Raw genomic sequence first — 26,341 nt, forward strand, 5'->3', positions numbered from 1 at the left:
CCAACTTTGCAGCAAAGAAGTCTTTGAGCTTTTATGTGTAAATTGAAGAATTGAAAGGAATAGAAGAAGATTGCTCGAGTTTTGATTCTTTGTGCTACATTCTTGAGTTTGTGTTCCATATTATCTTTCTTGCGAGTGTTTCTTAAAGGTCTTAAACAAATTTGATTTGCAAACTTTGTGCTGCAAGTATTGGAGATTAATTTAGTTAGAATAGAAGTTTTATTGAGAAAAGCTGTAAGACTTTGTGCTTACACTCACTCTTGAGAAAGATTAGAAGTAGATTTTATAATAGGAAATAATTGTGAAACTTTGAGCTCACACTAGTTCTTGTTGTCTTGTGTAGAAAGAAATAAGTTATTTCAGACTTTGTGTTGTCATTAATTGTTCTTGACATCATTAGAATAGAAAATGGTAGATAGGACTTCACATAGTCAAGACTTTGAGCTTGATATTGTTGTCTCATCCCGAAGGAAGTGACAAAAGTCTTTGAGCGTTTAGGAAATTTCATTTCCTTTCTCTCATTTCATTTCAAAAAGTTGTTACTACTGTTTTATGTTAAATTGCTATCACTATTTTGTGGAGAGTAAATGATATTGGCTTTTTTGAAAAAGAAGAAAGACTGTTGTTCCATCCTATTTTAATTTTAGTATTAGATAGATAGGGGGAGTCTTCCCTTAATTAGGAGAGTTTTACTCACACACTGTGGTTGAAGCCACAATTTTGTATATTTCCTCAAGTGCACAAAATTTTCAACCAACAACACTTATAAAGGGTCCATGAATACTTCTAAAACATCAAGTTCCTCTAATTCATCCTCCATGTGTCCAATCTTAATGGGTAGCCATGCGACCACACTTCCCATGCCATGCTTAACACATGCACACTATAAGAGAGCTTAATACGAATAATAACCAACCTCAAAGGTTATGATAGCCAACCAACCAACCACAACCACTACAACATGTGCTTGCTTTTATAGAATCAAGCTCACACAAACACAACTATGTTATAGGAAAAACCATGGGTTTTAAAACCATTGGCTCCAACATTTATTTTCTGATATTAACTTTATCTAATATTAATTTTTTTTCAATGTGCAACCCACACATAAATTATCTTTAACCAATGTTACATACAACTTCACAAGTGGATCCAAATAAATATTTAATTTGGTTAAACACATCTCTAAAGATGCATCACAAATAAATATTTATATTAAATAATATTTTTTGTGTGTTGGGTGTACAACACCCTTTTCTAACAAGATTAATGTAAAATGTATACTCTTAAACAACCACATATGTAGTTTCTTTAGCTTATTGTTAATACAACGAGGAACATTATTCCTCAAGGGTGGATGAATGATTTGAGAGTAGTCTTACATATCATCTTCAACAACTTCATTAGTGCACTTGATATCACTCAATATGCGCAACACAATGCTTTCTTACACATGCACAATATTGTTCTCACATTTTTATAAGTTCTTGTGAGTAACCACACAATATTGCTTATGCACATAGTGTGGCCTTACACATGGTTGCACGTGCTTATGCTTAGTTAAATCTTATGCGCATGAAACATGAAACATTAATGACCAAGTGTTATGTTTTTCTACATGCATGTCACTTGATGACCTTCACACCACATGACATGATTATACAACTCATACTATATGCATCAGACACATAACGACACCCATGCCATGTCATGATTCAACTAGTACCATACATGCCTCACATGTGCTATTATCCCATCTATATAAGTAATGTGCCATAGGTTTGGGACACTTGCCAACATTTATGTGGAATCTAGTTGACGACTTTACTTATATGAATACTTGCTTTGTGCATTTTGTAAATTAGATGAGACATCATAGATTCTCATCTTACTTTTCTATATATTTTTCTTGTTCAATTTGAATAGGAGTGGCATTTTCTAGTGGCCTTTTACATTTGAATATGTTTTGATTTATATTATCTGTTTTCTTTTATAATCTGAAAGATTGTCCTTATTTTCATCTTGAAAATCAGATCATGAAAGACCTATAAAAAAAGGCCCATACTTTATCTTTCTAAACATCAATCAGACCAAATTAACCTATTTATGATTATGAGAAATGTGTTAGTTCTCGTTCCAAAACGGACGTTTCATACAGCGTGATAGCAAAATGTTAGTCAATCGCACCCGTTTATTGTAAAATCGACGATATAAAACACACGACTAACACGCGTGTTAGTCAATCCTTACTGCCGTTTTAGAACCAGAATTGACATCCTCACATGAGAGCATCTGCTGCTGTTATTGAGGAGTTTTAAAAAAACTGGAAACCGAGGGGAAAAAGGAAGGGGGAAGGAGAGCAGAGATGGGCGAAGCAGAAATGAAGATTGGATTCCTCGGAGCGGGAAAGATGGCGGAGGCCATCGCGCGGGGGCTGCACAATGCCGGTGTCTTTCCCTCCTCACGGATGCGTACTGCCCACACCCGCCTTCCTCGTCGCGAAGCCTTTGCTTCTTTCGGCGTAACCATTCTCCCTTCCAATGCCAAGCTTGTCGAAGAATGTCAAGTTGTTCTTCTTGGAGTCAAGCCCCAGCTTGGTAAGTATTTATCACCTTCTTCTTCCTATATCTTATCGTGTTGTAAATGGTATCCACTTCTGACCTCGTTATCTTAGCCCCTACAAATCATTTATTCATGTTCAACCAGCTTCCGAATTCTTCGTTTTTTAGTGTGAACATCTCATATATTTTTGTACCCGTCACCATTAGCTGCATGTGTCATCTACAATTTTTGTGTAGTATCAAGGATAAGGCTACAATTATATTTGAGAAAAATTAGGAGCCCATTTTAAAGTAAAAGGTCTTTTGGATTTTTAAACTCTTCCTGAACTTGGTATTTTTTTAAATGGGAAGGAAGATGTTTAGATAAGAAATTATATAAATAATGGCATGCAAGCTGTTACATAATTATAAAAGTCTCGAAACTGGTGGAGAAAACTTAGTGTCCCTCTCCACTACCTACAAATAAATTTACAGATATAAATGTGGAACTTCTATTTTAAAGAAAAAGATTCATTTGAATCCTATAACTGTATTTTTAATTCCATAAAACTGTATGCAAAATAAAAAGAAGAGCCCGAACCCTTCCTATAAGACCGCTTTCTAAAGAAATACCAATTCTGCTAATTTTTTTTTTTTCCATTATACATAAATAAATTAAAAATATTCTCATGCCCCACAGAATAAGTATAGAGCTCACAGAACCGTGCAGCGTAATCAGAAACAAGGCATGCATACTTACATTTCAAATTAGATGCTACTTCCATAGATGCCCACATCATGTTACTATGGTGTACCTATGATTGGGTATGCACTCAGTCCAATGCTTCTACGACCATCTGTTAAGTCTTACATCTAATGTGTGACCCCAAAAGTTAGATACCATTTACATCTGAAAATAGAAATGCAGAATTCCATGATATGGCTCCATCATCTTACCAAACCTGTACCAAAACTATACAATTTTGTGTCTGGGAGATCTTTCCTGCTAGGCCAAAATGTGGCTGCTAACTTGCCTGCTCGAGCCAACAGCTTGCTGTAAATGTTTGCAAAAGCAAAAATAAGTTTTTGCTTGTAAGTTTAATCAAATCACAAAGTACAACTTAGAGGGCATATTGGATGCATTTAAAGAAGATGAGGCTAAGAAGCAAGTTCATGAGCTCTTGGAGAAAGGGACTATGAAGCAAGGGCTTATCCACATGAGCACTTTACTTTGTGCTTTGTGGATAACCCATTGTAGTTGTACCTAGAAAATATGGAAGTTGGAGAATGCATGTTGTTTGTAGGGAATATAATAAGATTACAAATTTACAATCAAGAACCAATATCCTTTACCAAGTATTGATATCCTTATCAGTCAACTTCAGCATGCCAGGCGTTTCATAAAGTTTGATCTCAGATCTGGGTACTAATAAATCCACATAAAGGAGGGGGGTGTGTTGGCTCCCCAACTTGTATTCCAGTAACTCCTAAAGACTAACTTGATCTTATGCTCCAAGCTGCTGGAAGTTAGGCTAACGAACAAAAAACACTTTCCATTTGTTTCCTTTGCACTTTAGGCTCTGCAGAACCTAGGGGGAGTTACTCTTAATGACACTGAACGCAGATATCTGACACAATTGTAGTACAATGTCTAGTAGATGAAAGACTTCATACAGTTATAATAAGGAGCTGCACAATTGCATACATGATTACTCCATTCCCTGTGACCCTTACAATTTTGGTTTGAAGTATGCAAATAATTACAAATAAAGTATAAATGACTTGAGATTTATCAGTTTTAAAACAATTCTGGAAATGGGGATTGCAAAGGGCTAATCGGTACCTATAATGGGCTACAAGGTGATATGTCATTTATTTAATATCACCAACACCAAAACATATTCTGATGTTCTATTAAAAGTTATCATCTTATGATAATGAGATCTCCATAAGCCTACAATGTAATCATTCTTAGCAATCCAATTAAAATCATAACGCTCTCATTATCCCTAGGTAAGCATTTACATTGTTCCTTGAGCAAAAAGCAAATTATGAGAAAAACTCATAACAACAAATGTGTATTGAAGGATTCAACAATTCTTGATTATTTCATTCAAAGAGCATTACATTTTAAGTTGGAGCAATTACATTGTAGTATGATATTCATATATGCATTCTTCAGGATACAGTGATACTATCATGTAATGGTTTACAGATACAAACTCCGTCTACAACAAACCTCTAATGACCTTACCTTTTTAACTTCTCCCACGTCAGAAAAACTGCCCTCTCGACCATTTGAACTTTTTTCAAACCCTTTATGAATGATTTGACATCCCCTTTTAAAGGCAAAAATGAAACTGCATGGTCACTGGGAAGAAAGAGCTCACTTGATCAAGTGCAACCCTTCGTGACAACCTGGAGTTTTCGTCATTAATGGCATGCCATAGTTCGCTTTTGTAGGCAAATTGGAGAAATTCATGATATCTTCTAATGGAACTAATATTTCCTTTGATGATGTGTTCCCCACTTCAATCATTGATCAAATACAGATTTCTGAAGTTTTACGGAAACCTGTGCTAAATAGTGATCATGGTGGAAATTGCGAAATTTCAGGGGTATAGTGGATATATCCCTAATATGGTCGAAGTCTGTAATACCTGAATATCTTTTACATTGCAAAACTTTCACAATTATGACTTATTGGCTCTCTGGTGGATCTTTTGAAGGTCTTGGGATGTAGCAAAAGTTTGGGGGTTAATTGGAGGTTATTTTGGCAAAAAATTCTGGAACATTAATACCCTTCTAAATCAATTGTTGTATTTTGTGGCACGATGTTTTATTTCCATCATCAATCACAATCAATAATGCTCAGTTATATGTGTGACGCATCCTCCCCCCATCTAGCAACCTCTTTACTTATACACCACTAGTGTACTCACTAGCATCCTCATGAGGCCCCTACACCAACGTGTGCAAGGAGAGGGAACTGTATGTTGTGGACAGCTTCTCAAGGCCATTGAGATTTGTGAATCATGCTTGCATAGAACATGGGTATGGTATATTTATTGGAAACCTTAAGATGACTCTTATCATTGGCTACCATGAGACCTTCTAGTGCTTTGCAGTTTGCACACATCACTACAAAAAGCCCTTAATTGTAACAACTCGTGGAAAACTGCTCTCACATTCAAAGAAACTTCCTTCCCTCTTGTCATCATCAACTTTTTCCTTGTTGAAGCCTTTGCCTTAATTGTTAACACAACATTGCCCTTTATCCCCTTTTCCTCTCTTGCAAACAACGCCATGTTGCCAAAATGAGCAAGCAAAAAGAGGCAAAAAAAGCCATAATCTTTGTTGCTCATTGGGTGCTTTCATTACCAACTTTGCTATGTAATTCTCACAAATTGAGGTTTTCGACTAAGGAGGACCTACATTTCCTATACCATGCTCTCCTAAAATCTTTTTTATGAACCTTAGAGTTACATGATTGGAGTTGAAGAAAATTGAATTCAATTGCGTATTAGAAACTCAATCTTTTGAGGATTGCATGCTTTAGAAGGTTGCCTAAGCCAAGTGATAGCACCGTACAATCACCTAATCACTATAAGGCAAAACACTTATATGTAATGGCCCCTACTAGGAGGCTGCCTGTTTCTCAATGATTAACATACAACAGCATACATTCTTATGCTTTAAATCAGATTATTAAACTAGAGAACAATGATTATTCATAATACAATCAATAATTATTATATTAGGCCCATCCTAACTACTTTCCTAACCCTAATGGAGGACGGGGAATTACTTTCATAGGGCGCTTGGAAACCACCTCCACAAGTAGGCCCAAGGGTTTCATGAACACCCATCAATACCACCTCTTGGGGCTCACCTATTTTGGGATGGAATTACTCCGCCTCTCCCTACACAAACCAACCTATCCTTCCAAAGGTGTTTAGCGAAAGATTTAAGACTGTGTCATTAATATAACATCCGTCATGAATTATGAATGTGTATGCCTTGATATATATAATCATTTTATTTGTATACTCATGTATATTTATTGTCATTCTTACCAGAATTAATATTTGTCAATCAGCAAAATTAATCCTTTAATTCATAATGGGCAGATACAGCATACTCATCTGCTGTTGAATGATCGATTTGAAGTCTTGCAGATTGATCTTTCTTATCACTGCCTTTTCTCTACTTCCTTTGTTCCTTTCCTCCCTTGCTGTCTTCTTCCCATCGTGATTTTATATCCTTTCATTTACCCCAAGGTATGTGACTTTTGGATTGTAGAGACATATCTTCCCATAAACACACCTCTTTTAAACAAATCAAATTATATCTAATATTTCTTTTAACAAACAAAACATACTTCTTGCCAATCGCACCCCTTTGATTTAATAGTCTTAATTTCCTCATTACATATTGTGAGCGCTTCCTTTACTTGCTAATAGTTCTTTTTATATATTAATTGATGTCTTTGTTAAGAGAGTCAGCCATTCTTTATATTAATTGCTGTGTATTTATACTAATTGTTATCGCTGCTTTCTTTTAAATTAATTGTTGCAAAGGCAGATAGATCTGGTCTGCCACTAACTATGTACAATTGTGTAACGTCCACTATTTAATTACTTGGAAAGTGGGGACAATTAACTAACACTTCAATTACAGGTGACTACTTTTCTAAGTAATTAACACCAACCTTGAAATAGATAATAGTAAATACTACTTATAATAAGAATTATAAGATAATAGTAAATACCACTTATAATAAGAATTATAAGTCACAATCTGCTATATGAATATATCTACTTCTCTTACTTGATGTAATTGACATCTGGAACAATATATATACTCTGCAACTTTTATTTGGTACAGTGGATATGATGTTCAGAATTTTTAATATCTATAATCCTTATCAAATTGATATGATGTAATATCTTTGCTATATTTGATATTAGGGTGGGAATTATGCAATGACTGTATGCTATGAAATACCTTTTTGCTGTTTCTAATATGACTGTATACTTATGCTGTCGGTCTTCTCCTTGTCACCTATAGTGATGATAATTAATTACACTGTCTGATCGTTCCTTTGTAGTATGCAAATAATGGTGCTGTGCCTAATAAACCAACAATCTTCCATACCTCCTCGGAATGAATTTGTATGCTTTCTTATACCCCGTTTGTGGAATGAGAAGCTACGATGTCAAGGAGACACATCTTAATAGCATCTCCTTTCCTTAATGCTAATTGCACCATTTCAATACTAATTCGCTGCATTATGATCCTTTATGTTAACCACCTCCTTTCATTATGTTATCGAGTAGCCTTCTTACTAACAGTTGTCTTCTTAAACAGATTGCTAACCATAATATCGATATTATTATGTCCTTTCTAATTATCGATTAGATAATATAGTTAAAGGATGTGGAGTTGTAAACATCTGAGGGTAATCGACATTGTAAGTGCGTGGTGGCCATTAGAAGAGATTGTCTCTGTTGATCTTATCAATATTCCCTTAATAATGCATAAACAATCACTCTTTCCTTAAATCGATGGTCTTTATGACTAATCAACGATATTCAACGTTAATCTTAATCACTCCTAGTAATGTTCGAATCACTATTAATGTCTTTCGTATCAATATCGCTGCTCATGACAATAATATCATTCCTTACTTGCTGACCACATGAGAATCGGTCGCTGTCTATCAATTATATTAAAAATATCATTATAGCTGGCCAAGGGTAACATTCCTTAGCAATACTGAGTTTGGTCATTCTCTTCAACATAGCTATGGATGATGATTCTGTAATGTCCCCGATGTATATTAGGCTTGACAATTCATTATTGATGATAATAATACGATCAGCCTTTTGAGGTTGATGAAGAATATTGATGAGTTTGTTAATTCTTATGATTGTTGATACATATGTTGAGTGAGCTATTTACCGTCTCTGTTTGAGACTCTTCCCTGATCTTTGTAATGGTTTATTCATGTCTTCTATCATCTATAAAGATAATACAAGGAGCTTTCTTTAATTGTTTGGCTCTAGAGATTTAGTATTGGGAGGGGGACATCGCAAATTCTTAATCTGATTATTTGGTTAAGGATGGGGACATGACACTAGATTAGAATTAGGATGTCTGGTTCGGCCCTTTGGCCCTTGGTACTGGTCCGGTCTGAACTGGTTCCGGGTCTGGGGCCGGTCTGCCTGTGGCTCCGGACAGGGTTCATGACCATGGCGGCTAGTTTGAATCGGATGGACCAGGTTCGAACCCGGGCCGGACCCGGGCGAATTTTGATAGACCACACGTGAACCTAGCTGGAAAAGTGCCAACAAACACAATTTTTTTTGCAAATTTAATAAAACTTTGACATCCACAACCCGTAAAAGTGGTTTTAAAATGACTTATGTTAGGTTTTATGTCTAATTTGGTGTGCAAATAGATTGTTTTCTCGAGTTGGAGCAAATAAGTGGTTGAGCAAGAGGGAGTTAGAAGATTGATTTGTGAAGCTTGATCAAGTGTTTGTGTTCATTCCTACTCCTTTGCAAGCTTCCATTGGGTGAAAGAGGTAAGTTTTTTTTCATTTTATTTTGTTTTTGTTTAAGTTTTTTAAATTTTTTCATTTGTCTTTAATTCATAATTGTTCAAAAGATCTACCTTATTTTTTTCCATTCTCTTGTTTTTATTTTGAGTGTGTATAAAATTTCTTGCCATAGGAACTACAATGGCATCTACCTCTTCCTCCATAAGCAATATTGAACAACAACCAAATTCTGATTCTCATTTGTGGAAGTAAGTTGATATTATAAGATCCCTTCCAGGAGGTGGGGATTTCTTTGGAACGTTGGGGTTGTGATAAAGAAAGGAATAGTTCATATTTTTGGGTGGCAGGCCATTTGTGTGGAATTCCTGGAAGAGGAGTCAAGAAATGTTTTGGAAAACAAATGCTCTTATACGAAATGACATAGTATTAAAATATATCATGGGGCATGAAGAAGTAGAAGAGAGAGAAGCACGTAGACAAAATATGCCCATTAAAAAATAATCAAAGGGAATGCAACCCTCGTCTTCAAATATTGTGATAGAAGACCACCCCTTTTATACTACCGCAACTGAGCCTGACATCGAAACTCAAGCACCCATTCCATGCAAAAGAAAGGGACCTTTGGAAACTTCATTTCAAAATGAGAGTCGAGACATTACCAACCAAGATATAGCAAGATGCATGTATGTAATTGGGTTGCCTTTCAGTATTGTTCACTCCCCATACGGGAAGAAGATGTTGAAAAGTGTCAATGAAACTCCAAAAGTGTATAAGGGCACAGACTATGAAAAGATATGCAACACCTTGTTGGAAAGAGAGGTCAAGGGGGTTGAGGATGCATTGAAGCCCATAAGGGATTCATGGATTGAGACAAGGGTATCCATTGTTTCAGATGGGTGGAAAGATTCAAGAAATCGCCCCTTGATCAATGTCATAGCGGTGTCCCCTAAAGGGGCAATGTTTTTGAAATCCGTGGATTGCGAGGGGCAAGTAAAAGATGGGCAATTTGTTGTTGATATTCTCATCTCTGCCATTGAGATAGTGGGACCTAGAAACGTTCTTCAAGTCATAACGGACAATGCAAAGAATTATAGAGCTGCTGGTTTTTTGGTTGAAGAGCGATATCAACATATCTTTTGGACACCTTGTGTGGTCTACCCACTCAATCTTATGCTACAAAAGATTGGGAATAAAATTGGGTGGATCAAAGAGGTGTCTGCAGAAGCTGAGGACATCCAAATGTTCATCACAAACCACTACATGTCTCAGGGAATTTTCAGATTATTCTCAAATTTGGAGCTATTGAAGGTAAATGAACTTGAAGTATTAGTTTTAATAAAAAGAATTAAAATCAGTAAAGAACACTGTAAATTAATAATTAAAAAGAAATTTTAAAGTAAAACTAGCATAAGTATCCTTAGAAAAATCTTATCTAAAAGACACCAAGAGATATCATTCTCAAGGAACCTATATTGCTTTAATGAAAAATCTAATAGAAAATGGCTGCCTAGAGAATGATATCTCTTGGTGTCATTTACACAGATTTTTCTAAAGATTGGTATGCTACTTAAATAAATGCATTCAAGCATAAATTAACCTAGATAAAGGAGCTGGGGCGATCATTGCCATAATGTAAATAATTTCAGAAGTTAAAATAATTGAATGTGAAACTTAGCTTGATAACTAATAACAGGGAAATGACATGCCAAATGCCAGTAATTGATTTGAATTGGTTTCAGATTTTTAAGGTTCTTTATGAAATATCTTTGATCTGGAAAATAAACACTTTGTTGTTGTGGTTCACCTCCATGCTTGGGACTTGGTCTCTGTGAGTGTGGAGCTGATGTGACCAAATCTGGCCCGATTTAACTCACTTGCCTTCTTTTTGATATCCAAATTCACTTAAGGGCTAGCAGTGTTTATAAACACCTTTGGGGAATTTGTTGATCGCAAGTTTCATGTTCTCCTAGATTAACCTCTGATTAACCTCTGGTTGGACTGGGCTTATGACTCTGAGTAAAAGTATCAAGGACAAAATCCAATAATGCAGTGGGCCTAGGATGAGGTGATTCCTTATTAAATACAGTTAGATTTGTTTTGTCCACCTTCACAAATTAGAATCTAGATGTGCTCAACAAGTCTTTACACGGTTTTCAAATGAATAAGCAAATGTCATTAAATAAACAATCAAGCAAAGAAATGGACCTACCATGCTCGAAGTCAGTTCATAACAGCAAGTGAAATGGTTGGGAACAAATTAATTTGACTTTTGAATATTAAAAGTGAAGGGATTAGATCCATGATTGTGAAAGTGGCCCAGGTAAAGTCTGCACTTGTGGATCTAATCAAGTGGGGTGAAAAATAGGATTAGGGATCATGAATGCAGATCTAGGGAATAAGGATGGAGCCATTGGGATTAGTGATGTTGTGAGCCAATTTCATGCATGATAATGACACTTGTAAGTTGAATATTCCATTTATAACACTCTAATCAAGATGGGCCCAAAATATAAGTAAAAAGGACAGGTGTATGCAATTTTCACAATTACAATATTATATTATTCATTATTGTGGAACATTTCCTCATTGTTCCCCCTAAATACATAAAGAATTAAACTCTAATCCATGCAAAATGAAATAAGAGAAGCCCATTGGTAGATTCTAGATGTTATCGGACCAAAGTTGTCAATGCTAATGTGAAAGATTTACTATAAATGTTGAAGGGAGCCTTGTAGGAAGTGTATGCAAGGAAATTAGAATAAACAAATAAAGCATTAAAAAACAAAATTCAAAACACAATTACTCTATGCATGCAAATGACCGATTGAGCACTTAAGGGATATGCTTATGATTTCATTGATACTTAGGTGCTCATTTCATTAGCAAAACCATAGCATTTTGTGGATGATAAAATTGATGACATTATTTTGCATCCAAGATTGGTGATGAAAAGGATGGGTGAGTGGATTTATAGAATTTTGGAGGAAAGAATGGACCTAGATTAAATCTTGGATCATGAGTTTGATCCAAGATTGGTGGAGCTGACAAAGAGAGGTGGCACAAGCTGTTAGGATTAAGGTGCCATCTACCTTGTAAATCCTATGAAATAGTTCAAACATCCTTGAAAAGTGTCCTAAGGCACTTAGGATGTATTGGGAAAATAATTTGTTATGTTAATTCTCACTATTATTTGTAATACATTCATAAGGGGTGATGGGTTCCACTAGTAGTAGTAAAAGTGGGTTGTGAACACAATTATTTAATATTGTTTTCCCCACTTATTGACATCTAGAATAAGATATTTAATGACCCAAGGAAGTGGAAAAAGAGTGACACTTGAGCTCCTCCAAGTGGGAGCATGGAAGAGGCAACATATTTCTCTTGTTTTCTCATCATTTATTGCATTCAATGCAATGTTTATCTTGCCAGAATGGGTGCCCAAGTTGGAGGGAAAGCATTGGAGCCAAAACTGGTGTCTTTTCGACGATTGTGGAGGTATTCCAAAGGTTGTGGTTGTGGGGAATGAAGAGGCTTCTTTGGACATCTTTATTGGTGTTTTTGGAGCTCTTGCTATTCTATAAATTCAGCCTTTTGGATGTAGAATGTGTGGTAACAGTTGAATGCAGATTTCTTTGCAAGAACAAAGGATAGGTGGGAGGCCTTAGGAGGTTGTTCACATGTGCATAGGTGTTGCTATGGTGGAGGCAAAGAGGAGAATGAAATTTATTGTGTTGTAAGCACATTTTTTGTTGATAATGCAAGCTTGTCCTCTCTTCTTGGTGGAGTTTTTTCCCACAAGGGTTTCTCCACATAAATCCTGTGTTGTGTTGATTTTATGTTGCTGATTTATGCCTTATTGCTGCTATCTAATGCTGATATTAATCGCTCACATAAGATAGTTTTATTAAGCATGGCTTATAGGCTGATTTTTGGCATCATTAAGAAGGATCTAATCTTGGTTTTCACATTCAGATCTGCACTTCTTACTTATTTATATCAGATCTGCACTGCTGATTCCCCAAATTACCCCCTCAAATGAGGTTCTCTTCTCCCTTTTATATCTCATGTTTGAAGGAGTCACAACTTTTCATTTTATGTCTTTTGACCATTCATTAACTTAATTAAATTTTAAATATATTTTAATTATGTTCTTTTAATTTTCAATATTTTAATTTTATTATTATTATTTATTATTAAATTCTATTTCAAAGTGGGGATATTACATTGATTTCCCCAAAATTCTTCATGAATAATATTGCTTCTCATGTCTCTCAAATGCTTCTTGTTATCTTTATACTGTCAAACTAAGATAAACCTGTGATGACTGTCAACAATGTGGTGCTCTTTTTGTATTCATTTTCATTTTCTGCAATGAACTAACATGTTTATTATGGATTTGTAAAATGATGGAGTGTTGTTAAGTTAGATTCTTTTCAAGTAACATATTACATTTTGCAGTTAAAGAAGTGCTCGTAGACTTGAAGCCTTTATTTTCAGAAGACAAGTTGCTGTTATCAATTGCGGCAGGTGTCAAAATCAAAGACTTGGAGGTTGGTGTTATTATTTTTTGGCTTAAGATTGACTCTTGTTAATGCTCCTATGTATAGTGCATGAGGATACATGATTGTGTTTGTTAGGCATATTAAAATATGCATAAAGAAGATATCTGCAAAAGAATCAAATTTAGAAAGCTCATTTTAATGTCTCATTGGCAGTTTCTGTAGTAATTGTCCATTGTAACACAAAAAATATTTGAAGTTTATTTTCCCATGAGTTGAGTTTGTGCACAGTGTGCAGGGTGTCTAGACTTGATATGTTAATTAAAATTAATGCTTTTGTGCTTGTTTGCATGGTTCCAGAAAGCACTTGTAGTACTGCAAATTTACTGAGTGCAGCATATGTGGACTTAATTAAAAGAAGTGATTTCGGATATGATCCTTTATTGTTTTGTATAATTTTCTTAATGTTGCTTATTCTCTTCTAATTGTTTTACTGCTTTGAGATATATTTTTGTTGGTTTGAGATATATTTAGCTGTAGCTTTACAAGCGAATTGGTAAAAGTTACCCACTCTTAATAATTCTATGGAAAACGATGAGCTCAAAAATATCCAAATGATTCAGTTTTGGTAAAAATTACAGATGTATCCATGTATGGCATAATTCATTTAGACATGAAAATAGACATTATGCTGGATTGGAACAGGAATTTTGAACATACATTATTATATGGTATTTATTAATCCCTGAAGGATGAAGTCTATAAATTGGGAGTAGATAGCAAATTGCTAATACATAAACAACTTACACATGATCTCAAAACACAAGCTACATGTGACATAACATGAAATGGATAAGAGCAAAATTTGTTGAATTTATGATACAGAAACTGCATACATGCTGGACAAAGAATTATTTGACTACACTTTTTTGGAGAACATGTTATGCGTTGCACACACTCCCCATCGCCGACAGGGTCCCCCTTTGTTTCTGTTTTGATTTTCGTCTTGCCCCCGGTGTAGGATTTTGATTTTTATCCGTCATTTTGAGATGCAGCTGGTAGTAGTGAGGAAGTGATCCTGCAGGATAGCGAGCCCGCCCGGTTCCTCCAGTCTTGAGGAGTTCGTATCAAAGGTTAGGCATGATCCCCTCCGGGATGAGAGGATTGAATCATGAGCTATCCAACCATTAAGTTTTGAGGCGCTTGTAAATTTAAGTTGCAGGGCCAAGGGGTGGATTTGCAGAGAGTCTCACAATTTTAAATGTTCAAAATTCTTCCAAGGGAGACTAGTTTTCGCATGAGTTTGAAAATCGGCTAAATAGGCAAGAGTGTCAGTTGTCCATGGGTTTTGCAAAATGGCCTTTTAGGCCGAATTTGGCTTTAACGTTAAAATTTTCGAAAATGCCTTCAGACCGAAACCCCGAAAATGATGGAAAGGCGTTAAAATCAAGCATTTACATTTTGTCCTCCTAGCCCGAAAATGGGCAAGCAACTCGAAAACTTGCAAAGGGTCTTTTTGGCCTGAAAATGTCAATATGCAAAAGGGCATTAAACTTAAAACATTTGCAAAACGCCCCTCTTGGCCGAAAATCGCGAGTCATAGTGAAGCCGTTAAAATAAACTTTCCAAAATCGCCCCCCAGCCCAAAAATCGTGAAATGTATAATGAAGGCGCTTTATGAGTTTGCATTTTATGCTTTTGGCCCGAAATTGGGCAGGCAAGTGAAATCGTGAGAATAGGTAAAAGCGTTTTAATTTTGTGACTTTGCAAAGTGGTCCCTTGACCCGAAAATCGCTAGAATGATGTAAAAAGTTAAACTTTAATGTTTGCAAAAAGTCTCTTCACCCCGAAATTGGGCAAGAAAGGAGAATCGCGCAATACATGAGGCGGGGCATCACTTTATGAGTTTGCATTTTACCCTTCCAGCCCGAAAATGGGCAAACGGGTAAAGTCGCGAAACATGAGGAAGGCGTAACTTAGGACAAGCTTGCAAGGAATGCTTCCAGCCCGAAAATCGGCAAAACAAATGGAGATCGCGAAACATGTGAATATGGTGTTATAAACTTTTTTCAAAAACTCTCTCTTAGCTCGAAAATAGGGCATCATGATTATTCCTAATAGGGCGTTGTTGGCGTCGAACTTGGCAAGAGTCTCCCTCTAGCTGAAAATCACGTGATAGGCATTTTACCTCAGCATTTTCAAAGAGCCTCTCCAGGCCGAGAACTGAAGGGAGAAAAGGGAACGCGTTTTCATTAAACCCACACAATTTGCAGACCCTTCCTTCTAGGCTGAAAACACGAGTTAGGGAAAAGTAAAAGGCGTTAGACTTTGCAAAATCGCCCAAGTCTCCGAAGTTCATTCTACATTGGGCAATCCGCTAGGTAGGATTCGACTGTCTCCTTTAAATCATTAATTTATTCATAATCGGTCATGATGTTTAAGCAAATGATAGAGAGCCGATCAGATAGTGAAGTTTTGTAGGTCATAATTTTTGGAAGTATCAAGCGTAGCATGCAATAACAAAGCCGGCTAGGGTAATTAACCGTTTAAGTATAAAAATTCAGACTTAGAGAGATTTTGAATATTTTAAAAACTGAACTTAAGCAAAACTCTTTTCCAAGTGCGGAAATTGGCAATCATTAAAACATCCAAACCCTAAGTTGCAAGATTAAACATTTGCCCGTGCCGTCATAATCCATCGGAAGCGGCATTTTTTGGAACCCGCTCCAAGCAACAAAATTTAAACGAGACCGACCTAAATTCCTGTTCATAGCATTTCATTTCCAAATAATCAAGCTCTTTTTATTGAAACGTCATGCTTTTCTCAAATTCGATGCTCCCATTGATCATTGGTTTTATGCGCTAACGTCGTCCTCTGTTTCAGCTAACCCGTTCTGTTGCTTTATCTCGTCTTGTAATCCGTGTCTGGTTGTGTAGGATAGATGCCTAGATCAACAGTTGAATCCTCAAAGACACCTGGTGCAACTAGAACGTCTCGAGTTTCCAAGTCTGACATTCCCCGCAGAGGCGAGAAAATGAAGTACCAATACCAAAGGGGAGGGGTTAGGGAGTCGAAGGTCCAAAGCGTATGGGAGAACATAGGTGACACGGATCTGGGCCACATAGACATTCAAGATTTCAGGAACAGGGTATACTCTCCAGACGCCTATGGCAAGCCCAAGCGGATGATGGAGAGTGGTATTGCTTAGGCAGCTGATTTCCCTCCGGCCGTGCAAAATTATGAACTAGTGGTTGAGGCCGCTAGACATTATCAGCCAGAAACCAGATTAGTGGTCCTAGAGGGGATGGTGCTAGCTGATTTCACACCCGAGGCTATTGGGGAGGCATTTGATATCCCATTTCCCGATAATCCTATTGCTACAACTATTGATGAGGCGCAGGTCGCTTATGACATGAATCCTGCTAAATGCAAGACATTGATAAACGAAGAATGGTACAAAGAAAGAAGGCCCCCAAGCATTAGGATCAGTAAAAAGACCCCCAGAAGTGATTTTTATAATGAGTATGGTGATATGGTCACCTTACTTAGCCGGGTTATGGGACTCCCTCAATCTAATTTTTTTGAGGAATGGATGTTCTACTTTACTGAGCAGGTCTTTGCAGGGAAGTCCAAGTTCGACTGGGCTCAGGTCATCGACGACAATATCCATACACAGTTGGTTGAGCTTGAAGAAAAGAAGTACTTTACCATGACTTCCTACTTGATTTACATGTTTGCCCGACACCAGCCACTGACAGGGTTAATCAAGAAAGGTGAGATCAGGAATGGGCCGAATCAGGTAAAGGTGTATGAATGCTACCCTCAGCTGCATTATTATGACATATCTCAAAGAGAAAAGAATAACATTGCTTATGCAATTGGTTTGTATGAGCTTGTCAATGATGCCTTTACAATGTGCCTAGTTAGGTTGATGCAAGGAGGATTGCACGTAAGGCTTTTAGAGCAAGCTACCGTTTTGATACAAAATATGGTGCATGGTTTATCCAATTCCTTAGGTTCACTTACATCAGGATAGCAAGCTTTGAGGGAGCACCATTCCGACTTCCACGCTATCCAACAGACAAAATAGTCCTTTTGGAAGTTGCAAGACAGGCACACCCAGCAGGTAGCCTACTCATAGATAAGAAGCAGTCCGGGTTCACCTTCCCCATGATTTTGGGTACCCTCGATGTGCATTTAAAAAATTCGGTGCAAGTTGAGGAGTCATTTGCTGAATTGGCATCCTATGGCCTACAGGAACATTTCCCTAGGAAGTGCTTCGATCATGACAATTTGGCAAAAACAGTCTATGGCAGGCGCTACACGGTGAAGGCATCAATTGCGGATTATTGGAGCAATTGTTCCGATGACTATGAGGTCCGACGGCATGAGTATTCTAGGCTAAGTGTCCAGCAAATGCGGCTTTATGAGTACCGTCAGGTCCCAGATCAGGTGACTGATTATGGTAATTGCTTGCAAGTCCGAGAATTTGAGGCAATTAAATACCTCTTGCCAGGCATTGATTGGACTCAGGATCCAATCACTGATTTTGAGGCGGTCATGGAAGCTCCAAGAAGGTATATCGATTACTGGTTATCCCAGCAAATCGAGAAACTGACCCATGAAGGGATTCAATTCACATACAATGTGATGGGCAGTTTCAATTCCCAGTCTTCAGAGGATGAAGGAACCTCAAGCGAACCAAAGGAAGAGGTTGAGAAACCTGGAAAGAAGAAGAAGAAAGCAAGAGCCAATACAGGGACTCAGACATCAAAAAGAACAAGGAGAGAAAAGATCCCTATCAGGAGGTCGGAGGTTAGTTCATCATCCAAAGACCCCAGTTCGGAGGATGATGTAGTTGAGCTTGACTACATACTTGCTCCACCTTCATAGAGTGATGTTGATGTGTTCGAGGCAAATAATCCTTAGGCACAAGGTGAGCTAGATGTAGAGGTAAGGGTCGTTGGCTCTGATGAACATGGAAATCAAGTTGAGGAGGGAGAGATTGCACCTAATCAAGAGGCTGGTAAGCATGAGCTCACACAGGGAAGTTGGCATGAATTGCAATTGAATATCGGCGACAAAGATGACACCACCGTTGAGGGAGAACATAAGGAGGATGAGACCCAGGAGCTCAACAAAACTGAAGAGCAACCATCACAAGAGGGTACCCGATAGTTGTTCAGCGAGGTAGGGGAGGACTCAGCCATGAGTAAAGGATTGGATACTGTATCCGTTCCTTCTATGACCGATCAATTGCAGGTAGGTAGTGAGCTAGCTGAAGCCTCCAAGGGACAGAGTGGGAATTTGACAATTACATCTGGACAGACCATCCCTCAGGACTGGCTAGTTCCTCATGCATAGCGGAAAGCAGCCGTCAAGCCACCTATTAATTTGGAGGATATCTTCTCTCGCATAGGAGAGATAAAATCCAAAGGTAAGAAAAAGCCCAAGACCTACTCCAGGATCACTAAGGATGAGCAAAGGAACCGCACCATTCATATCGCTACCCCCGCCTACAGATAAGCCAGCGGATCAGATTGCATTAGCCGATTATAGTATTACGACCATCCTAATAGGGCGAGTCACCAAAGAGCAAGAAAGGGAAGAGTCCAAGGATTTCGTGCAGAATATGCTCAGACAGCTTGACGAAATGACCGCTGAGAGAGACATGTACCGAGTTTGTGCTGAGCAAGCTGAGGGGTACATTGATCACTTGTTGAAACCATTGCAACATGCCGTTGAATCCCATGTTCCCCCATTGGCATTGGCACAAAGAACTACAACCGAGTTTGAAGGAGTGCACGATACCGCCAAGGCCGTCAGAGAATGGATTTGGGACATTAAAGAGAAGGGAGAGTGGATTATTGAGGATGTGAAGGAAATGGTCCACCACTGAGAGACCATCCACGTCAAGATGTTTGAAGTGAAGAGGGAATGTTTCAAGATCCATGAGGTGGTTGGTGTGATTCTTCCACCACCGAGAGACCATCTTCTCTCGCATAGGAGAGATAAAATCCAAAGGTAAGAAAAAGCCCAAGACCTACTCCAGGATCACTAAGGATGAGCAAAGGAACTGCACCATTCATATCGCTACCCCGCCTACAGATAAGCCAGCGGATCAGATTGCATTAGCCGATTATAGTATTGCGACCATCCCAATAGAGCGAGCCACCAAACAGCAGGAAAGGGAAGAGTTCAAGGATTTCGTGCAGAATATGCTCAGACAGCTTGACGAAATGACCGCTGAGAGAGACATGTACCGAGTTCGTGCTGAGCAAGCTGAGGGGTACATTGATCACTTGCTGAAACCATTGCAACATGCCGTTGAATCCCATGTTCCCCCATTGGCATTGGCACAAAGGACTACAACCGAGTTTGAAGGAGTGCGCGATACCGCCAAGGCCGTCAGAGAATGGATTTGGGACATTAAAGAGAAGGGAGAGTGGATTATTGAGGATGTGAAGGAAATGGTCCACCACCGAGAGACCATCCACATCAAGATGTTTGAAGTGAAGAGGGAATGTTTGAAGATCCATGAGGTCGTCTTTTCTGGACCCACACACAGATTCCCACATTGCCCACCATCCTGAATCCCTATGACATCAGCACTTTCAAGGAGGGGTACTGGACTGCCAACATGAAAAATGATACGAAAGATACCATTAATAAAGAACAGGAGTGCGAGGAAATCTTGTCAAACATGAGGGACCTTGGTGGAAAGATCCTCAGATCAATGGTCCTTGGCTGGAAGAATAGTATGTCTGATAATGAAGTGCAACCAAGCTGGGAGGATAGGTTGAGAATTGATAAGGTAGCATACTCCATAGAGGACTTGGAATTTGCTAGTGGGCTGCATGCGGACATATTAAATTTTGAGGCTCATTGGTCCGATTGGAAGGATGGATTGAAGCATGTGGATCGCCACCTGGAGGGTATGCAATACAAAATACACCATCCTCCTATGCCTCCAAGCATGGTGCTGTTCCAACTGTGCATCAGATTTTAGGATTATGTTCGGGCAGAGCGTACAGCAGATCGGGACATCTGGAAGGAGTATTTGCACGGCGAGGCTGAATTTTTGGAAAAAGGGTCCACAACAGGAAAAGAAAAAGTGCTTTCCTAAAATATAAGTTTCTTTTTAAATCTTAAAATCAGAATGCACTTTTTCAGACATAAAGTTCATTCCTAACTACCAAAATTGTTGTAAATCTTGAGCTCCGTGCATGTGCACTTTTTGGAGCAGCTTTTTGGGTAGTTATTGATTATCTTTTTGGTAGTTATTGTTCCCCCTTTTGTTGTTGTTGATATTTTGCCTCCCATTTATGGGTATGGTCAGTTTTGATAGAGGATGAATCTGACCCACTTGTTTAAGTTTAATCTTGGCCATTCATCCATTTTTGGAAACTCTATATAAAGGAGTTAGTTTCTCCTTTATTTCAGGCAGAAAAAAAGATTGTTGCAAAACTCTGGCAAAATTTATACAGAATTTAATGGATGTTAAAGCTGTGTCTTTTTTTACTGTGAGTGCATGGTCCTCTTCTCCATCTATTTTATATTTCTGCAACTGTATTTATTTTCACAGTTTATTTACGCATGTATTTGATGGAAATCTTGGTTCATACCATTAGGAAATAGTTGAGTATTATTTCCTCTGCATGGTTAGTCTGAGCCTTTTTGTGCTAAGTTCAGTTATTAGATTTGAATGAATGGGTGTAAGTGTCCATCATTTGTGTTTAGCAGCTTAAAAATTCAAAATCCTTAGACGATTGCACTGGTTTTTACCTAGTTGTGCTAATTAGCTGGCAAAGTAATTTCTAGTTATTTTAAGACTTCTGTCTATGTGTTCAAATATGCCATCTTAGTTAAATCAGCTAGTTGTTCGTATTCACTCTTTATCCTTATCTCCCCCTTTTTCCCCTTTATATCAAAGAAGCCCGCAAGTTAAGCTAAAGTAGCATCAATTAGAAGCAAATCAGATGAAATAGGACTGTAAGATTTTAGGGAATCTGTACGAAACCAATTCCATCTAACCCTAAGTCCCCTTTGTGTTTCCAGCAAAACACGTCAACTACTAAGCTATCCTGCAGTCAAGACCTGACAATCGAAACATTGAGGTCATCCCCATTGATCAAATTAACACAGCATTAGGGATTTCCTTATCTCAAGAGAGGATAGGATTCTTAGCATTTCTATTCTGCGTTGGCCGGATGAAGTCATAGTTCCACGACTTTAGACACGTCAATAGAACATACCAGATTGTTGAACTTGATGACACCCAAATATAGATAGCTTAGTGGGTGCTTGGTTTGATTAGTATTACCAAGTAAACTGTAATGTTTAGCTGTCTCAATGTGTATAATTATGTATCATTTTGATGAAGAGGTATCATCAATAGTGTGACCTTTGATGACGTTAGACTCATGTTTTTATTTACTTCTTTGGCATTGAAAGTTGAAATATCATCGTTCAATAACAATTCATAGCAGATTTATGCATAATATTGCTTGCTGTTATATTTGATAATGCACTGTCAATTGAAGCCGTAAAGAACAGTCCAGATACTATGCATGTAGCAATTCATGGCTGTTATTTGCATTCATAGCAGCTTATGGATACTATTGTGAGCTGTTATATCCGATAATGTACTTTCAACTTAAACTGTAGTGAACACTTAAGACCCTATGTGTGTTTACATGGGGAACATGAAATAGCAGCATAAAAAATGTTCCATGGCATAACTCATGGACAGTAGTTTTGGTGTTGTCAAGGCAGTGAGAATGCACCTAAGAACAGATAAGGGATGTGAGAAGATCCTCAGGGTCTTGAATGGATAGTGCACAGAGTTGTAAGTTCCTAAATGCCTAAAGGTATACTTCTCCTGAGCACTAGGGTTGTCAAATTCAGTGAGGAAGACTTCACACTTATGTTCAGGCAGGGCAACTTTGTACCAATTTATTAAGTTAGGTAAGGTATTCGACTTTTGGCTTTGCTAAACCAAAAGGGGCTTCCCTAAGGTGCTATTTAGATACAATTACAAGAAATGGACATGTACCTTGCCACAAACCATACCCAGCGCATAGTATATTCCTATTCAAGTTGTCACTTTGTTGGTTTGATAGTATAAGGTCCTGCACCTTTTTTAAGTAGATGAACTACCACAGAAAGTTTCTAAGGATGTGTTCTTGATAGCCCCTAATGCTGTTATACAGATCTAGACGTGGCACAGAGTGAGAGTAATTGCAACACAGCATTAAATGATGTTTAGCTTCATTTGTTTGGTTGTGTTGAAGTGATGGGATGTTGAGTTTGAGGCGATAGGTTCTTATATCCAGCTGGGTGAGCAGAGTTTGAACGTTTCATACAAGGGATGCAATAATTGAGATCCTTTTGCAACATCTAAACCAAGATATTACTAAAGACTATATCCTTTTACTTGTATACATTTGCTGGGCTCAACCCATACAGATAAGAAGATAAATGAAATTGCAGGACATTAAAGGGTTCTAATTTGAAACATACCTTACACATACCTTACACAAGCTTTGCAAGGATTTTATAGCCATTTGGATGACCAACTAGTCAGAACTAGCACCTAATCATGGGATGTGATGGAGAAAAACAATGAATCTCTCAGAGATGTATACAATACACATGGACACACTCAAGTAATGTTGAATCTGCACAGATTAAACAATGTTTTTTGGGTAGGAAAATCCAGTCGGATAGTTGCAAAGTATTATTGGGTCATTAATGGTGGTTTTGGAACAATTTGGAAGAGGTTGGAGCAAACATGAGGCATTTTTGGAGGATATGCAAAAAAACGATGGGAAATCGGACATGAGAATATAGGATATGGGATTTTGGGCTAGGACTTGATTTTTGAAGTGGATGCAAGTATGAAGGTTTGGAAGTTAGATTGACCTTTGAAATTGAAAAATGAGTGAAAAAGGCTAAGCAAAATCCTTGCAGGAAAATAGTTTAGAAGTGAATATTGGAATAGGATGAAGGGACTGGATGTTGGACTGAAAGAAGTCTGCAACCTGGGTCTATTAGGGAAATCCACAAAAGGGTAGAGGAGAGCAGAATGGGAATTCATTGGGAAAACTTGTGAGATGGGATAGAGGATGTAAATGTGAGGCAAATGTACTCATCCAGATTGAAATTCCGCAAGGGTGGAGAGAATGGAAGAAAAAGGATATGTAGAGATTGGGAATGTAAGCAGATAGGAAGATGGGATGAGGGAAGAGGATTAGAGAATTGTCTTGACGGATCTCAAAAGTCTGAAAAATTGGATGATGAAAGAATGCAGAAAAATGAGGGGGAAGTTAATGTTAGGACTAGGTATGGGAAATATCTAGATCCACTTCAAAATCCTGCACGAAGGGGAAAGTAGGGGAAGCATGGAAAATACGGGAGAGGATGAGAGAAGTGGAGGACATAGAAATGTCTAGATCTGGGTTGAAAATTTTCAAGTGATGATCGAGAAGAGAAGTGAAGGGATGAATCAAAAGGATTTTTGTGGAAAATTTTATGTGGAACCAGCTATCGAATGTGTTTTTTTGCCTAGGCATGAAAATGTTTGGTTCCACAACCAATGTCTGCACACATAAAAACCACAAGAAATGACCAAATTACTCCTAGACCTGGGATTTTATCAGATTCTTGCAACTTCTATCACATGACATTAGCTTGGAGGATGGCAAGGAACAATGCATAGGTGATTTGTACCAAATGAGCACATTGGAAAGTTTCTCAAATCAGTTATCAATAATTGGCTAGGCAAGACAAGATGCACCAAAGGGAGTTCGACATAGGCAAATTTGGACATAGTCAAATGGGATGCCAACAGAGGAAAAGGCATTCTATTGACGTTGACATAAATCAGATACCTGTGTCGGAGATAGAAGTTGACTTATTATTGACATAATTGGACACTACAAATATCCAAATTGAACATGAGTTTGAATACATCAGTTGCCAAAAGGATTCAATGGTAATTGTCTATACTCATCGGAATAAGAAACAACATTTGCTTAGACCAATTAATTGTCTACAAAAAAGACAGATAAGATCTAAACAAAAGGTTACTAAAAAAAAAAGTGGGCTCAAAACTATTTTCGATCTCCAAACCTGCTAGATTGTGGTGAACACAAGCAAAATTTGACAACACACTGCTTGAATAGAATACCATTTAAATCCATTTATATAGCTGAAGATCAGGCAACATTATAATACTGGTCAATAACATTGCAGTACCATGCAAGTATGTGGTTGACTGATTAAAAACCCAAATAGCCCTCATAATTTTTTTGAGCAAAATGTCATAGTTTAGCATGCTACTAATATATCTAATTAGTTGCAACTTGGTTATAGAGATAAGATTTTGGTGATGTCAAACATAAAATATAACTCATTGCATAGCTGATGATTGATCTGGTCAGAATGATGTATATTATGCTACCAAAAATCAGCTTATAAACTGATTTTTTGGCACTGTTCAATCAATATTGTCTGAAGTTAACATACCTCAGGGATTCGTCCTCCATCTGGGTACATTTTTGGGACAGGGTGATGGGTACAGAATGTTCCCACTCAATCCTCATTCTGCAAACAAAGTGGGAAATTTCCCTAGGATGTCTCCATAATCTGAGGGATGTTTCCTGCGATGTGCCTCCCTCTTTAACAAGTTTTTGTGGATGCTTGATGTCCGTGATGTCTCTTGCATATCACTTAATGACAGTAAGAAAAGACTCTAAAGAAGTATTAAAAATCCCTAAACCCCAAGGCCTTAATCTTGTCTTGGTGGTGGGAGCTTCATCCTTCAATCCCACTTTAGGGACACCACAATGGTGTTGCCCTTTGGCCGCAGCCCCACCCTTTGCTTTTTGCTCTGGATTAAAAATTTGTTCTGCATTTTGCCAGTTGGAAAAGTATTGTTTTTTCCTAAGATTTTCTACATTAAGCTGAGTAACTAAATTCAATTTATACTTTTGGTTTGCTGAGTCAATTTTGATTCTGAGTAATGCTACTGTGATACAAACTATAGATTGGAAACTTGCTGAGTATACTTGCATGAAAATATAACAGCTGAGTAGCTTGTTCATCTACTTGCTTATGCTGACTTTTTGATGACTTTTCCTGAATATTGATGATTTGATGATTTTAATTATTATTATTATTATTATTTTTTACTTTTCCATAGTTTCAATTGAAATCAAGTCTACTGAGTTTTGTCAAGTCTCAAGTTTTAAAATTTTGATATAAACCATTTTGATTTATCTTGAAAATTTATGATTTGACAATTCATATTAAATTATCAATTATCACCCGTGTTCTCAAGTTTGTTTTTTATTTTGGTCATTGTGTGAAAATTATGATTATATATATTGTTGTCCCTCTTGTAAGTCATCATCAAATTATTGTCTTTCTAGGTTATGAATGATATATTTGTCATCTCTTGTCATTGTCTTTGCAAGGCTAAGGAAAGGAGCTTTCCAATGCATCGAATGAGAAAAATAACAAGTTTGGATTTGGGAGAAAAGACAAAAGTAGTCTAATGCATGGAAAATGGTACATCCAGATCATTGGAGTGTGCCAAACCAAAGAGTGACCCAAAGTTGTTGCAAACTGTCAAAAGGTTTTCTTACCCTTGGCATGTGCCTTGACAATGAAGGAAAGTTTTGAGTGATAAAGGAAAGTGTCACTTAATGCCTCTATGTGTACTCATGCATGA

At 37.6% G+C, this 26,341-nt stretch overlaps 1 protein-coding gene across 1 annotated transcript in view; it reads left to right on the forward strand.

The window, feature by feature from the left end:
- The first annotated feature begins 2,188 nt into the window (after positions 1–2,188).
- LOC131074497 (pyrroline-5-carboxylate reductase) overlaps positions 2,189–26,341 on the forward strand; it is a 39,712-nt gene continuing 15,559 nt past the window's right edge. Inside the window, exons 1-2 of the mRNA XM_058011127.2 lie at positions 2,189–2,597; positions 13,564–13,655. Coding sequence (XP_057867110.1) covers positions 2,366–2,597; positions 13,564–13,655 — 324 coding nt within the window. The 5' untranslated portion in view covers positions 2,189–2,365. The remainder of the gene's footprint in view (positions 2,598–13,563; positions 13,656–26,341) is intronic.

Source organism: Cryptomeria japonica, chromosome 9 (assembly GCF_030272615.1).
Source record: "Cryptomeria japonica chromosome 9, Sugi_1.0, whole genome shotgun sequence".
In the NCBI taxonomy this organism is placed as follows: Eukaryota; Viridiplantae; Streptophyta; class Pinopsida; order Cupressales; family Cupressaceae; genus Cryptomeria; species Cryptomeria japonica.